The 16,357-nt window shown below is 44.2% G+C and overlaps 4 protein-coding genes across 10 annotated transcripts in view; 2 read left to right on the forward strand and 2 right to left on the reverse strand.

The window, feature by feature from the left end:
* Positions 1-9,418, forward strand: part of LOC139565541 (myocardin-related transcription factor B-like) — a 44,126-nt gene extending 34,708 nt beyond the window's left edge. For both annotated transcript variants that reach the window (XM_071385989.1, XM_071385990.1), the window contains 8 exons: positions 164-310; positions 1,471-1,718; positions 2,141-2,303; positions 2,470-3,345; positions 4,425-4,592; positions 4,713-4,823; positions 4,926-4,986; positions 5,092-9,418. In XM_071385989.1, coding sequence (XP_071242090.1) covers positions 164-310; positions 1,471-1,718; positions 2,141-2,303; positions 2,470-3,345; positions 4,425-4,592; positions 4,713-4,823; positions 4,926-4,986; positions 5,092-5,600 — 2,283 coding nt within the window. In that variant the 3' untranslated portion in view covers positions 5,601-9,418. The remainder of the gene's footprint in view (positions 1-163; positions 311-1,470; positions 1,719-2,140; positions 2,304-2,469; positions 3,346-4,424; positions 4,593-4,712; positions 4,824-4,925; positions 4,987-5,091) is intronic.
* LOC139565545 (uncharacterized) lies at positions 9,230-11,876 on the reverse strand. 4 transcript variants are annotated; one of them, XM_071385999.1, is made up of 6 exons: positions 11,763-11,876; positions 11,126-11,281; positions 10,848-10,970; positions 10,664-10,744; positions 10,349-10,496; positions 9,230-10,000 (listed from the first exon to the last, which is right to left on the reverse strand). In XM_071385999.1, the coding sequence occupies exons 2-6, from the start codon at positions 11,271-11,273 to the stop codon at positions 9,892-9,894; spliced, it is 609 nt and encodes a 202-aa protein (XP_071242100.1). In that variant the 5' UTR covers positions 11,274-11,281; positions 11,763-11,876; the 3' UTR covers positions 9,230-9,891. The 4 variants fall into 4 exon arrangements, with proteins under 4 accessions (XP_071242100.1, XP_071242098.1, XP_071242099.1 ...); XM_071385997.1 differs by having other exon boundaries at positions 10,848-10,973; XM_071385998.1 differs by having other exon boundaries at positions 11,126-11,876.
* A 126-nt stretch (positions 11,877-12,002) lies between these two features.
* Positions 12,003-14,645, reverse strand: LOC139565546 (U11/U12 small nuclear ribonucleoprotein 25 kDa protein-like). Of its 3 annotated transcripts, none has more exons than XM_071386002.1 (7): positions 14,411-14,645; positions 13,720-13,961; positions 13,531-13,621; positions 13,304-13,409; positions 12,795-12,869; positions 12,635-12,699; positions 12,003-12,303 (listed from the first exon to the last, which is right to left on the reverse strand). In XM_071386002.1, the coding sequence occupies exons 2-6, from the start codon at positions 13,954-13,956 to the stop codon at positions 12,642-12,644; spliced, it is 567 nt and encodes a 188-aa protein (XP_071242103.1). In that variant the 5' UTR covers positions 13,957-13,961; positions 14,411-14,645; the 3' UTR covers positions 12,003-12,303; positions 12,635-12,641. The 3 variants fall into 3 exon arrangements, with proteins under 3 accessions (XP_071242103.1, XP_071242102.1, XP_071242101.1); XM_071386001.1 differs by having other exon boundaries at positions 14,406-14,516; XM_071386000.1 differs by lacking the exon at positions 14,411-14,645 and adding an exon at positions 14,227-14,389.
* On the forward strand, positions 14,533-15,502 carry LOC139565549 (DNA-directed RNA polymerase III subunit RPC10). The gene is made up of 3 exons (XM_071386004.1): positions 14,533-14,660; positions 14,786-14,873; positions 15,132-15,502. Exons 1-3 carry the CDS (start codon positions 14,550-14,552, stop codon positions 15,257-15,259), a joined length of 327 nt encoding a protein of 108 aa, XP_071242105.1. The 5' UTR covers positions 14,533-14,549; the 3' UTR covers positions 15,260-15,502.
* Positions 15,503-16,357: the final 855 nt, after the last annotated feature.

Consider the following 16,357-nt stretch of genomic DNA (forward strand, 5'->3'; position numbering starts at 1 on the left):
GAAAATATTATTTGCCTTTTTTTCTGTTAGACGGCATCCATCTTTGTTAGTCTTTTTCCAGTTGCTCTGCCCTTGTGGCTTAGTGTGGGAGGGGGATTTACAGGCCTCTGTTCCCCTCCTTACTGAACGGGCCATGTGGTTTCTATCTGTCTCTTTATCTCAGCACTGCCCACCTACCTCCCAGTCCACAACAGACTTCTTCAACTTCTCTCATGTCTCCACCAATGAGCATCAGAACAATCGCCTGGTGACCACGCCTCAGCCAATCACCATTGTTGCCCCTCCAAAGCCGGGGCCCATGTTAGTAAAGGTGAGCCACAAACTTGAAAGAAAGTGATGTCATATCACATGATGGAGAGTACTTGAACCTTGTGGCAAAGGTATGGTAAATCATGGAAATGTGCAAAGATGTACATTCAATGCAAATATTAAACATACATTTATTTATAGCGTTTAGCTGAGCACGTTACAAGCTATAACCAAACTTTTCTGTCTCTTGGTACAGAAAGCTATTTACTTCAGCAATGATGATGTTTTGGTTCCTTTTTGATCCCAGTTAGCTGAGCAAGCTTTTCCTACAAACACTAAATATACCCCGTAAACATGAAAGTCACCTCTGATATTTGACTCTCTCTCTCTGATCTGTTGTGGTTTTCATGCTGCTTCCTTTGGAACTGTAATCAGAGATAAGAAGTCAGGGGAGGACAAACACTGGGGCTGTGTTCGGTCACAGTGAAAGAGCCCGTCAGTGCAGGCAGAGACCAGTCGAAAGTGATGGTTCGGCCAATTCAAATGCGGTTCAAAGCACAACGAGGCCTGGAGGAGTTTTTCACAAATCCATGGACTTAAACTGCCAGCCGCTCTCAGTCTTCAATTAAGGTTAAGTGACAGGCTTTCTCTTAGCCTTCAGGGCATAAAGGATGGAAGCAAGGGAGTAAAGCAATAACTTGAGCATTTGTCACAATCCTTTACACTCAAAGCAAACTCATATTTTCTGAGCTCTAGCCCCTCCCGTGTTGAAGAACAGGGAGGAAAACATTCGAGGCTGTGTGTTTGCATAAACCAACTTCAATTGGTGTTATGATATTTTTATGGCTTGCATCTACCTCTCAAATGCCAAGCCATTTAATGTGTATCCTGTAATTTACTTACTGAACAATAAGGGTCACCCCACATCCCTTTCCGCATTCCATTTCCCCATCCTGTCTTTCTCACCGGGCGTTATCACAATGTCCCGCCTATTCATTTGATACTACAGCATGAAATAGGAACAATTTCATGTACAAGCCTCACAATACTGGCAAGATGTTTAGACCTTATCCATAACAGTCAGAACAGGCTTTTAGATCACTAAACATGTCCACAATCCACTCAGTGAGATGAATCTTTGAAGTTTTCAGTGAAAATGTTTCACTGCTCCTCCCGGATAGTATCCAGTAGGTTGTAACCGTTCCTCTTTTCCCTGTGCAGCAAAGCCAGCCAAAGACACCCAATGACAAGAGCCGCAGTAAGAAGAATAAGGATCCCAAGCCGCGGGTGAAGAAGCTGAAGTACCACCAGTACATCCCCCCGGACCAGAAACAGGAGGCCAACGAGGCCCCCATGGACTCAGCCTACGCCAGGCTACTGCATCAGCAGCAGCAGTTCCTCCAGCTGCAGATACTGAGCCAGCAGCAGCAGCACTATAACTACCAGACCATCCTGCCTGCCCCACTCAAGTATGGCCCGCTGTAAAATGGACATTGGGATGTTATGTGTTACCGCAGCTTGCATACTATAGGCCAAGTAATGTGGCTAGCCCTCACATTCTAGTTGCAGTTTTATTGACTGACAGCTTTGTGTTGAGGGCGGTTAGTACATCATCACTACACCTGGAGGGCAAACATTGTTTCCTTTGAACAATGGGATTCAAGCAAACAATCCTCCCTAACAGAATAAGTCCACACCTGGATAATAGTGATGTAATCTGACACATCTGTTTCCTGCACAGCTTCTGTTTGGCTTAGATATTTAGTATTCCTGTGTGCATTGTCCCGGACGGAGACCGTTGGTTGTGAATGATGGGACATATAGGAAACTCTTTCTCCCATCCAAACTAAACCCAAACTAAACCCTCCTCCTGTTGTTTGTGTTCCTACAGGTTGATGGAGGGTCAGAACAGCTGCTCCAACGTGTCTCTGAGTGGCAGCAGTCTGTCCAGTCCCATCATGGTCTCTCTACCCAGCGCTGCCCCAGCACGGTCTAACCAAACTCTGACAAACCGCAAGCCTGGTGTCCTACCTGCCAACCTGGACGAAATGAAGGTGAAGCTCACTCCTGCTCCGTACAAACATAGATTTTCACTATATGATAGATATATTAAAGGGCAGAGCGCAGCCCCTAGGCAGTGACCTGTTGTGTGGAGATTTAGTGAGAGGGCTTGTCTTTTGTTATGATGACTCATGACTGTTCATTATCCCTGGCCGGTAGGTAGCTGAGCTGAAGATGGAGCTGAAACTGCGAGGTCTTCCGGTGTCTGGCACCAAGACTGACCTGATAGAGAGACTAAAGCCTTATCAGGAGATCCCCAGCAGCCAGGCTGCCACTGCCATGGAGCTGACAGGCCACACAGGGGCCCCACAGCCTGAGAGCATGAGCTCCACACCCCCTGTGTCCCCCGCGCCGTCGGAGGTCTCCAGCCTGGGCATGGAGGAGGCTGGGATGCCAGGAGCTCTTTCCCCAGCTCGGCCCACTCATTCTGGGTCGTCTCCCCACCAAGGCCGCCTGGAGGACAGCCCAATGGAGACCAGAACCTCAGAGAAGGACCAGCGACTGCACGAGAAGGAGCGTCAGATCGAGGAGCTGATGAGGAAGCTGGAGCAGGAGCAGAGGCTGGTGGAGGAGCTGAAGATGCAGCTAGAGGTGGAGAAGAGGGGTCTGCCCAGCCCTCCAGCCCCCATGGCCCTGGCCCAGGTCAAAGAAGAGGGCAGGGCCGCCTCAAACTGCTCTGCCTCTGCACATTGCCCACTAGCAGTGGTGAAACAGGAGGAGCCCAGCTCAGGCCAGGTACAGACGTCCCCCCTGCCTCAGTTCTTCATCAGCCACCAGCAGGTGCCTCAGGTCCTCAGACAGCCCCAGCCTCAGACTTCGCTGTCTGGCCAGCCTGGGACACAGATCCTGCTGCCTGTCTCCCTGCCCACCAGCACTGCCACCATCCAGCTACCGAACAACAGCATTAAGCTGCAGGTCAGAGAGCCCGTCCTGCAGACCACAGTTAGCACTACAGCTCCAGGCCTCATCCAGAAAATAGAGGCCTCAGCACCCCACCAACAACAACACACCACCCAGACCCAACCCATGGCACAGGTGAGAATATATGGTTTAATTTACTCCAATCCCATATTTAGAGTGGGATATTCCCCAAGCTACTGTCTGCAGACACCATTTACCCACCTGTATTCTAGTGTCTCTGTATTGTGTTATAGTACTCTCCAAGGGCTGTGTGCTGCACCAAACCATAACTAAATAAATAGCTGTCTGTGGATGAATTATTCCGCTGAATAAATTGCACATCCTGTTTTTGTGTTTAACACCATTTCCAGAGACACTTTATTAATCGCTGGTTACATTCTATTGTGATGGGCCGGCCTAATCACATTTATTAGGGCATTAGCCGTGTTTTGAAAGCAAAGAGTCTCCCTCTCCAACTTCTTTAATATTCTCTTCTCTGGGTGATTTATCTAGTGTGTTGCCAAGGTAATAGCAGGCCTGGCCAGGGTGATGAATTCCTCTCCTAGTCACATCAAAAGGAGGGCCGGAGCCTGTCTAAGCTCCGGTTACTGGAGCAGGTGCTGACTGACGGCCAGGCAGACAGCACACTAGACTACGCTGTCTGCTCTAGTCTCTATAGGACCAGACCTGGGTTCAAATAGCATTTGTTTTCCTTCAAATACTTAAGCTGTGCTTGACTGGGCCTGCCTGACAAAAATTAAACCAATTGAATAGTCCCAAAAGTGCACACTCTGTCCATCTGTCACTCAAATGCAAGCTCAAGCAAACACTACTTAATTGAAAGATGTCAAATACTATTTGAATCCAGGTCTGCAGAGCTGCACTGGGCCGAATCAACAGCCAGCCAGAATTAGCAACAGCAACTGCAGTACAACACTCATTGAAGAGTGCTCCCACACCCAGAAACACACTGCTTTGTGTTGCACTGCACTGATACCCCACAGCCCATGCCTTTTATTGTGTCCCTAGAGATTGTGTACTACCACATGATAATACATAAACACTTTTTATTCCTCCCAGAGAGAGTGTGTACCCTGTCCAACCACTGTGTGCCTTCTAAGGGAGGGTGTGTACTACTACAGCTGACCAGTATTTATCTGCCCCAGAGAGAGTGTGTACCACGGGGTTAACCACTGTTCATCATTCCTCTACAGACGACAGTCCCACTGTGCACCACCACCACCTCAGGCTCTGGGTTCCAGTTCAGAGCAGGCCCAGGTCAGACAGAGATCCCCCAGTGTTTCCTAAACACTTCCCCAGGGAGCAGGTCCCCTGCCAGGGCCTCGTCCAACCAAGCAGTCCCCAATGGTCCAACAAACAAGGTATTGTTTAAATACTGCATTATATCCACATGTATTAATTTAGTTGTGTTGAATATGTGAACCGCATAGGTTGTTTAGAGCTTATAGGGATTAGATCTCATTGTTTTTTCTGTCCATCAGTCCCCCTCTGCCTGCCAGCCCAACTTCTCAAACCACGTCCCCAGGAATAAGGACCCGCCACGCTACGAAGAGGCTGTTAAACAGACGCGCAGAATGCAGACTGCTGCACAGGTAATAGAGCTTTTATAACACCCTACTACAACACACTGGACTGACCTGCTAGGTCTGTTAGGTGTTGAGGCAGGTATTGACTGGTCTTTATTGTCTATGCAGGTACCCACTGCAATCAGCCAGCACATGGACGACCTGTTTGACGTGTTGATCGAGAGTGGAGGTGAGAAAAATACTTGACTATCGTTGGGCTCCTCCTCTCCATTGAGACAGCTGAGTCCCTCCCTGGCCATGAATCCATCATCTCCCATGTTCTTTTCTTCTACAGAGATCTCCCCATTCATCAGACAGGACCCTTCCTTTCCAGACAAGCTACTTCCTGTGACCGCCAGCGTAACCACCCTGCCCTTCAACACGGTGCTATCCCGCCCCCCGCCCCAGATCCTGGTGGCCCGCCCACCCGCCCCCACCCTTAACCCCCCGGCCCCACCCAGCCTGACAGCCCTGGCCATAGACAACCAGCTGGAGGCCTTCCTGGAAGGCACGCTGAAGGGGGAGACTGAGCCCCAGACACTGAGGTTGATGGAAGAGCTGCACAGTCAGCTGCTGGAGCACTCCCCCCACTCCCCCATGGACACGGACACCACCGGGTTCAACAATGTCAGTGCACCCCCCTCCAGCTACCACCTGGACCACACCAACCTGGACAACATGGAGTGGCTGGACCTGACCATGCCCGGGCCGACGGGGGGGCTCAACCCACTGGGCCTTCCCCCGCTTGGGGTCTTCTCCTCTGACTTCCTGGATTCCCATGACCTGCAGCCACATTGGGACTAAGGGGTGTCAATGTGACCCCCCCCCAAACAGGCCTATTCAGACAGAGGGCTGTCAGGGAGAGACACACACATAAGTGAGACGGAGAGCACACTCCTTCTCCAGTGGAGGTGGGGGAGGAGAGTCCAGTGCTGCTGGCCTTGTGTCCCTGTGGGCAGTTCTGTGCAGGGCTAAAGCAGTACTGGTGGTGGATCTCACTGCTCTGAGCAGCTCAGAGTGCTAGAGGCACGGACCCTCCTTCCTCACTGGAAATACAGTATAGCTGTTTCCCTCTGAGGTATCGTCCCTCATAACAGCCACTCATTCTAAGGAAGGCCCGCACCCGCTGGGCTGTGGTATAGATCAATGGTATGAACAGGTTGATCTCCCCCTGTGGTCTCTTTCAGAAGAGGACCTGGTCTGAGGAAGGGTGGCCTCTCCTGAAATGGAGTTACAGTAGATAGGCTCAGGATGAGAACTCGCTAGTGGAAACAGATGTTGACCCAGGTGTTAGAGAATTTCACGCCTGGTTCTGACTGCGCCAGTGGCATGGCTACTGACTGACGTTCGTGATCAATTTGACAGACAGCGCAGAGAGATTGTATATATTATAAGCCTATGTCTACAGTAGCACTAGTCTGTCTGCTCTGCTGCATACATCACTAAGGCAGCTGTATTACAGTCCTGTGTGTGTATGTATGTATATGACCTATTGGAATGTGGTATTAGCTTAGCATTATGGCTTTGAAATTACTGCCTTTGCTTTAATCAGTGCCCCCATGCGATTCCCATCACAGGAGGGAATTGGACACAGATGCTAAAAGACTGCACATATTGCATTATGCCTTATAAGACCATTTGCCAAATATCTTGCTATTTTCAAGGTGTTGCTTTCACTTAATTCAACTAAAGACTTTGCAAAGAGTACACAGAGTGATGACTGATTGTGTTGTCACTCAAATGAAGCAGGAGACTACTTAAAGTAAAGTGTTAACAGTAAGCAGCCTTATATCATGTAAGATTTCTTTTTTTAAATGAGTGCATGAAACCCACATTTAGTATCATTGGTTGACAATACGAGAGCTGTCGGCCTGAGAACTCTTGAATTCATCCGAATTAGAAGTTGAGAGGCCTCACATTTTTAGCGGCTGTTGTTCTTACTCTATTCTTATGTGGGGGAGAGTAGGGCCAATGTGAGTTTGTTTACCAAACTGCAACGTGCTTTCCCTTAGTGTCCATGGGGTCACAATAGGTGGCAGAGCACCCCACAGCACTCCTGTAGCTTGCCAGGCCCATGCCTATGCCCTTTATATTATCGACAAAAGAGCCTTTGAAAATGTTCTCTCTCAACCCTATTGTCAAGTCTGGAGTGGATTTATCCCAATGTACAGATCAGCTGAATCTTGCTTGTTTATGTGTGACATGCAGTGCACATGCGCTAGAGCTGGTGTGTAGAGCTGGTGTCTGTGTGTGCACTTCACATCTGTGTTGCATATCGCTTTTGCTTGTTTTGACTCTAGGAACTGGCAGAAATATAGCCAGTAAATTCCCCTCAGCATTTCAATGGCTCTCTTCAATATACCGTCTGACCTTAGTTGGCTGACATATCGAGAACAGACAAGTTGACATCATTCAGTTTGACAAGCCAGGGAGTCACAGTGAATCAGCAGAGGTGGTTCAAGGCTGTCTTGTGCTTTTGTGATCAGCTTAGCAATATTTGTGGCTATAGTCCTGCAGGTTCAAATGTAAGCATCATTATTGTATAATTTTGTTGTAGTAGGCCTAATGTGTCTCTATTCATGAAGCCTTAAGTCCAGCAGATTATGTAGGGTCGGGATTCCAGTCACTCACATCAAGAGGCAACCTTTCAAAACACATTTCAAAACACAGCAGTGTGTGATCCATATGTACCATTACTACCAACAGATGGGTATTACAATGATCTCCACACTGATGTAATAGCCTTGGTTTTCACTACTCACTCCCAGTTGAAGTATTTTTTCAGGTCAAAATCCTACATGATTATTGCAATCGTACACATGTAGTTAAAAATGTCATTACAGTGACATATACTGGCCAAAGATAAAATGTGAAAGCATTTGAAGTGTTGAAACCGACGGTTGAAATGGGTTAAGGCAGAGGAGTTTACAGACGGGTTGACTTTACAAAAGTTGTCAGTCTTCTTGTTCAAGCAGTCTGAGCTACGCAACGGATAACTTCCTTTAGAAACACAGAAACCTTTCAGCAATTTAGTAGAGCCCCCCCAAAAAATGGAAGAAGCTTTAAAACACTATTCAGCATGATAAAGTTTGACGCACCAACGACAGCGTAAGCATTCCTTGGAAATACATTGCAGACAGTGCTAAAGAAATATGTCATTTTAACAGTTTTGATCAATTATAGCCTGCCTGTCTGTCCCCTACCAAAGAAAATTACTTAAAGGTCAAATGCAGCCATTTTCTATCTCAATATCAAATCATTTCTGAGTAACAATTAAGTACCTTACTGTGATTGTTTTCACTTAAAATGATCAAAAATAAACTAAAACAGCTCCTTAGCAAAGAGCCATTTCTCAGCAATAATTGTACTATGACTGTCTGGGAGTGGTCTGAGTGGGGAGGGGAAAACTGAAAAGGTTTGGAACTCTTTCTTATTGGTCTATTGACTAATTTACCGCCTGGCAAACCAAAACTCCATCCCACGTAAACAGGCTGAATTTTCAGGTGGCCTTTTTAAACAGCTCTAAAGACTAAAATGGCATTATCATAACTTTCACAATTTCACAGTATTATTCCAACCTCATAGTGCTGAAACACACTGAGTGTACAAAACACCTCTTTCCAGGTGAATCCAGGTGAAAACTATGATCTCTTATTTATGTCTCCTGTTAAATCCACTTCAATCAGTGTAGATGAAGGGGAGGAGACAGGTTAAAGAAGGATTTTTTTAAATCCTTGAGACAATTGAGACATGGATTGTGTATGTGTGCCATTCAGAGGGTGAATGGGCAAGACAAAAGATTTAAGTGCCTTTGAACAAGGTATGGTAGTAGGTGCCAGGCACACCGGTTTGAGTGTGTCAATAATTGGAAAGCTGCTGGGTTTTTCATGCTCAACAGTTTCCCGTGTGTATCAAGAATGGTCCACCATCCAAAGAACATCCAGCCAACTTGACACAACTGTGAGAAGCAAGCATTGCAGTAAACATGGGCCAGCATCCCTGTGGAACGCTTCAACACCTTGTAGTCCATGCGCCGACAAATTGAGGCTGTTTTGGGGGGAAAAGGGGGGGTGCAACTCAATGTTAGAAAGCTGTTCCTAATGTTTTGTACACTCAGTGTATATAACACAGGACAATCTAAATGTTTTTGAATGCACTGGGCCTTTAAGAGCCTCAATGTCACACATTTCTGTTAGAAAAACAAAGCAGTTTACACTGTGAGTGGATAAATGGGTAGCTAAACAAAGACATTGCCTGCTCCTGATAGGTCTTTGTGCACAACTTTGTTTTTGTCTGAGCATCAGTGCCCTATTGATCATGTGTCCAAACTAAAGAAAGGGAGAATGAGCTGGAATCAGAAGTCATTTTATTTGTACTATACTAGTATAGCCCCTTCCCTTGCAATAGTGTATTGATACATAGTATGCCATACATTTTGCACATTGTGTATATATTTTATTTTTTACAAACGTAGCACATGAGCTCTTTTCGTACATTTTATACAAATGTAGCACATCTAAGCTCTTTTGTATTAAGACTGTTTGGTGTATACAGTATGCGTACTACAGTATACCCATAATGTGTATATATAGCCTTTTTGTGTCAATAAAAATGGTCATGTACATTGTGTGTGAAAATCATTCAGTTGTGGTTAGTAAATAAAACAACCATATCATGTGACTTTGTTTACCAAGGAGTTCCAAACACAGCCACCACTAGGCTTGGATAAGTCACATGCAGCTTTAGAGTTCACAGACCTTGAAACACTATTTTCCTCTGTTTTACAATTCACACAGGCTTTTTACATCATCATCGGAGTGGTGGGAGTGACACTGACCACAGTACAGTTGTTGGGAATTTAGGATCACTTCTCACTCAGCAGAACATGTTTCACTATGGCTTGGCTCCAGTCAACATTCATTGTCCATTTCCTCCTCATCCACTGCTGTCCTGTACCTGCATGATGGGACTGGGTGTCTACTGAACCCAAAATGGGTCACCTCAGATTCATGGTAGATGCCTCATCACAAGAGGAGATGTCCAAGCCCAGTCTGAGACCTGTTTATTAGTCTCTGTGTACATGTGGGCCCTTACCTCAGAGCTTTTTTATGGTGATTATTGAACATCGACACTTAGGACATCTATGCGTGACATCTTTGAAGTTATCAATGCAGAAAGGGATAAGGCAGCAGCCAGCCACACAGCTGAATGAGAATAGACCAGAAAAGATAGTCAAACTTTGCATTCCATCAGGTGATGTGATTATCAGATATGACACTAGCCCAAAGGCACTGGCTTTTGTTACAAACTGAAATTTGCATAGTACTGCAGGAAACAAATATCTGGAATGCAGTCTCCAAAAAGCACCTGTTGGCACCTCTACTTAAGAAACCTAAGAGGTGTTCCTATTCTTTGTTAACCGAAATATCCTACTCCCTCCAACTCTAGATGAAGCATAGAGTTGAAAACACCTCATTGTCGACCTCCTGTCCATTCAAAGATGGCAGACAATTGGTAGTAACACAGCAGTAAGACAGTGCAGGTCAACTCACCCAAGTACAGACATTGTGACACAGACCAGACAGGCCACATTGCCTACTGAAGTGACAATCTCTGTGGTGATGAACTGTCGACACTGTGGGCACTGGGTCTGAGATGACCAGGGAGGAAGTTTCTGGATGTCCATGATCACCTCCGGAGCTATGGAGGGAGTGTAGTTGTGACCATATGACATCACGCATCTATAGGACTAGACTCTGATCTAAGCAGGCCAGGAAAATAATTGTAGCAAAATGGGGGTACTGCTTGAAATAACCCACAAATGAACAAGTTCACACCTCATTTGACTCTCAGTCCAAGTGACTCACCTGGTATAGAGGGTGGAGCTTCAACAAAGACAACAGAGAGGTCAGGGAGAACAGACACGCCCCCCTGACTGATGATGCACTCTGCAAAGGACATTAAAGGGAGACAATCATGATCAGAATGTGAGTATTAAAGAGAGTGCTGTGTGAGGACAGTATCACCATAACAGAGGTAGAGTAGCCACACCTTTTCTTTGGTCCTTGGAATGGAGAATGTTATCTTGCCTTTTCTGCAGCTCTCTCTTCTTCTCAGACAGCTCCTGCAGTTCCTTATCAAGAAATTGAATCTCAGTCTGCTCCTTGGAGCCATCTGCTGGACAAAGAGAGGTAATACATGTCTCAGAGGGAGTCAGTGATAGAACACATCAGCCCTGCTGGGTCATAACTAGAGGCCACATCACATCCATGCCTGCCATGTGCATTTACTCAGTAATAGCGTTTCTCGACAGTGAATTTCCTCTTTACCTGTGCTATTGCGGTTGGAGCGGTTCCTGAACTCCTGCAGGATGGTCAGCATGTTCCTGCGGTCGATCAGTTGCTGCCTCCTGAATGACAGTTGGTTCATCTCCACGGAGATCCTATCCAGCTCCCTGTGCTCAGAAGAGCCAGACATCCTGGGAGCTGAAAAGAACCACCAGCATCAGACATCACAAAGGTGGAACATTTCAAACACCACCAGTCAATGCTACCAATCAAGTAGTCCGGTCTGAAATGCATGCCAGTCGCCCAGAGCCTTGAACTATATAGTGTTAGGCCAACAATTCCATTTCTTCAGATGATTGGGTCATGAAGTTAGATACATTCAGATCAATTCGATCTATTCCTGTTATACAACACTTGGATGATAAGCCAAAAGAAGACACAGCACTAACTTTATGTATCAATGTAAGCATCAACCTTGCACATCTACAAATACTTCATACCGAGACAAACTAATGTAAGGAGATCACGTTCTGTTTGTACAAGTCAAATAGATTGATGTGACCCAACATTACTAAAAAACAAGATTTCAAAGATAAGAAATATATTTCACATTTTCTCTTATCCATCTTAGCTGCTGCAAATTTAATGATTACTGTAATGAGACAATATAGATTTTTACCTGGTTTCACTGGTTGCTCCCAGATTGTGCTGTGGGAAATGTGATGCTCCTCTATGTACTCCAGGAAATAGGGAAATATTTTGCTTGTTTTCAACAAGGACTACCTACAGGAGATATTTACATATTGTGGTTGTACTCTCACTGTTAGACCAGGCGGCACACCCAGGTCTGGTTAAATGATTTAACGCCAGATAAAATTCTAATACATTTTCACTGTAATTAGGTGATATTTCAGGGGTGTTTGGTTGCATTGTAGCCTTTATTCATATTTGAAGTGGCACAATTTTACTGTACAAAATGACAAGAGAATATGTCCAAACAATAAAAAATTGAGCCCGTACAAAACATTCCACACAATCATATCTAAAACATGTAAAAAAGTTTGAGATGTCAATTGAAAAACCTTTTAGACATCAACTGAATCATGTCAGGGTATGAATATAGTTGCTGTACATCTCCAGGTTGAAACATAGAGGTCTGAAGCAACGGGGACTGTGCAGGCAACTCACAGAGTAGGCAGGACTCCACACGGTAGTGAGATCTGAAGTTAGAAGCACATAGAGCAGCGTTATTCATTGTTCAACTCAATGTATTATCAATAATATTTCAAACATAAAATATATATTTAAAAGGGTTGCCAGTGTTATACTCTCATTGGGAGTGCAAGAAATACAAATGTTGAGTCCTTTCAAAATTAGTATTATCTTATTATAATGGAAAATGCCACAGGCACATAAGACAGTGGTATTTTCCAATAGCTTCTCTCGTTCACACGGCCATACAATTGTATTAGTTACAATCATCATTATAATGGTACCACTTTGCCTGTGAACATCTTTCGGGTGAGATCACAGTTCAGAAGACTACTGTACCTCCGTTTCACTTCTTCCTCAGTCTCTTCATGAATGTCACCTCATCTCTGTTTCTGATCCCATAACTGACAAGAAAACAATACAAGAAATGTTGTTTTCAGTTAACAAAACCATTACGCAATATACTCCATAATCACAATGGTGTTTGATTGAAACTTACTCCTTTAGTTTTATTTTGTCATCATCAAGCTTCTCTCCTTGAAATATGAGATGAAAGGTTCTCCATACGTATCTCCTGCACACAAAAAGCAAAACTGTGTGTGTGTGTGTGTGTGTGTGTGTGTGTGTGTGTGTGTGTGTGTGTGTGTGTGTGTGTGTGTGTGTGTGTGTGTGTGTGTATATATATATAACTATAGTTGTGGGGACAAGAAGGCAAAATGCTATTTCTAGGGAGTTAAGGGTTGAGGGTAGAATTAGTGTTAGGAGCTAGGGTTTGTTTTAGGGTAAGGGTTAGGAGCTAGGTTTAGGGTTAAGGTTTTCGGGTTAATTTTAAGAATAGGGTAAGTGTTACGGTTAGGTTTAGGGAAAATAGGATTTTGAATGGGACTGAATTGTGTGTCCCCACAAGGTTAGTGTGTGTGTGTGTGTGTGTGTGTGTGTGTGTGTGTGTGTGTGTGTGTGTGTGTGTGTGTGTGTGTGTGTGTGTGTGTGTGTGTGTGTGTGTGTTACCAGCTGACATGCTTCACCCCACCCTCCCGTTGCTGTTTCAGCTCCATGAACCTCTGGATGGCATTCTTCAAATCCAGCACCATAGCATTCTGCACCACCACTATGGCTGATCAACACACATTGGGATTTCACTTACACACACACACACACATTAGTATCATTCATTTGACCTGCTCAAATGAACAAAAATATGGTATTCTAGTAAGAAACATTAGTCAGAAACTCACGCATTACTTCGCCATCCGCTTTGCAAACACGGACAGTCATGGCTTGGCCATACTCCAGGGCAACCTGGGAATTCACCTCTTCCAGAGTCACCTGCAGGAAAGTGCAGGCAGTAGTGAGACATTGGTTAGGCTGGAGGACTTTACATCATCAAATAGATACATTTCACCAGTATGGATTAGGTCACCAACCTGAATGGGAAGGTCACAGAGTAGAGGGTCCTGTACAAGGCGAGCCAGTCCTTCTTCAAAGATGTCCAAGAATTCAGAGTGTGGCAATGTTTCTTCGTCCTCCTCATCTTCCTCTTCAACCTCCTCTGGTTGTTCATCCTCCACTTGGTTCATCTTTCCCTCTGCCTGTCCCAACTCCTCTTCCTTTACAGACAGTCCCTCGTCCAGGTGAAGGGACTGGGTCTCCTCCCCCATCATTTACACTGTGAATAGGAGTTTGTAGCTAAAGTTGCTGATCAGTTTGTTAGCTAGCTAGCTATTTCATGTAAGATTAGCTAGCTAGATAAACTAACAGATTTTCACACCTCATACTCTATTGATCAACGTGTACAGTAAAATATATATTACGCGATTACTAAAACATATATAAACTGTAGCATACAAATAAAGTATATTTGGTTAAGTCTGAATCTCTGCAATCCATGCTAAAACATTTCGCGACCAGCATGTACGTCACCTACAACATACCGGAGTCAAACTAGCCCGAGTGGAGGTTCTGAGTAGTACCGATTTGGGATACTGCTATTTCTATCATCATTGTTCCATTTCTAGGGCTCTTTTTCTAATATAATACAATATAGTTAACTCTAAGTATAAATTATATTTATTTTAAGAAAGAACCATAAAGAGCAAATGTTGTTTCTTACCGAACCTTTTTAGATGTAACAACGTTTCGCATGATTGTGGAGGTCAACAACGTTGTCAGGATGTGTATCATTTAGCTAAATGATTGAAATAGATGTATAAACTTAGCTACATTGTGAGATTCTGGCCAATTTAGTCAAAAGAACATGCTTCTGTTTTGTCCAACATGTGGGAATGTGTTGATTGTAGAGGAAGGACAGAAGTGCTATCGATTCGCCTGCAACACATGTCCGTACGTGCATAACATTACTAGGAAGGTAAAACTAACTTTTACTTAATTCCTAGACTTATTGCCAAGTAACGGATGTCTGTCATGTGTTCTCTCTTACAATGTGTCATTTTAAAACGTATTGATACATTAACATGTCCATCTTTCCCATAGGTAAACAACAGGAAGTATCCCAAACTGAAAGAGGTTGATGATGTGCTTGGTGGAGCTGCAGCCTGGGAAAATGTGGATTCCACGCCAGGTAAATTACCAAATCACCTGCATCATTTAGCTAACATTTCAATCATTATGTGGTCACTGGTCATCCACGTCTAAAATGATAGAACACTGGCTGGATTGTAGCCCAAAGGCTGGCAGATGGCATAGCTGGATTAGATTTGCCCAGCCTCCTGTGTCCACCACCAGACCTATAGAGGACAAGTGGTCATAATGGCCAATATTCACTGTTACTTATAGCCAGGTATGTATTTACTCTAACCCTCATATTTGTGTTCTTTAGAAAAATGTCCCAAGTGTGAACACCCCCGAGCATTCTTCATGCAGATTCAGACAAGATCTGCAGATGAACCGATGACAACGTTCTACAAATGCTGCAATTATGAGTGTGGACATCGCTGGAGAGACTAAACAGGTGTTCAATTGGATCTCTACCTGAGAACACTAGTTGAGTCAGCTAACCTGGTTTTATAGTGTATGTGCTGTAGCTAAATCTTCTGTTGTCATGCCAGACAGCTTTGACATAACAGTGAATAAACAGGCGTTTGCTAATAGCACAAATAGACTGGACCACACCATTGGCGCTGAGCGTGTTGGGGGAAAAGTAGCAAGAGTTGATGTAATATACACTTCTACTAAATATGCTTTATACACGAGTATGTCCTTGCTTTATTTAGCATTGTGATCAGTTAACTTCTCTTTGTGTTTCCGATTACATTCAGAAGTCAATTGCACTTCCAATTTATAGCTGAAGATACATCATTTGTGTTTGAGTAGTTGCCAAATGGCCAGAATCCATTGGTCATTTTATTTCTCCTAGATTTGTTTTACATACTATAAAAATTACTTTGTTTTTGGATCGAAAGAGTATGACTATCTGATGAATTACTAATAACATAAAATCACAAATACTGGTTTGTTTTGTTAAAATAACTGCACTGTATGCAACAGTAATGAGCCAACTCATCATTTAGATGTGCATGTTTATTATACAATTCTTTATTTTTTTGAGGGGGCAACAGACCAAACTATCTACCAACAACAAAGACCATCATTGTGCTTAAAGTTAAATACAATCCCTAAACTGTGCTTTTACTACATGTTCTTACACAGCTTCAAGCCACTTCTCACTGCATGTAGAAGATTCAAGAGCGTACAAAGTTAAGAGACCAGCCTGTGAAACATATCCATAAGAATGCATGTACATGCAGACATACTCCACCTGCCGTCAGTGTTTACTGTATATAAGCATGCTGGTTATTGGTAGTATTGAGAGGAGATGAGACTCAAATGAAGCAGACAAAAGATCTTGCATACCATATATTGGTGTACTTGGACTAGATCGAATACGTTAATATGAAGCAGGTGATAACATCACTTGAATCTGCATTCGAGATTACATTATTTCAGCCAAGACTTGGTGACGAACTTGCTTTTGTACACCTGTATCTCTATGGCATCTCACACTAACATGCATCAGAGCAATAGTGATCAAACCTAGACAAGGAA

Source organism: Salvelinus alpinus, chromosome 36 (assembly GCF_045679555.1).
Source record: "Salvelinus alpinus chromosome 36, SLU_Salpinus.1, whole genome shotgun sequence".
NCBI classification, from domain to species: Eukaryota; Metazoa; Chordata; class Actinopteri; order Salmoniformes; family Salmonidae; genus Salvelinus; species Salvelinus alpinus.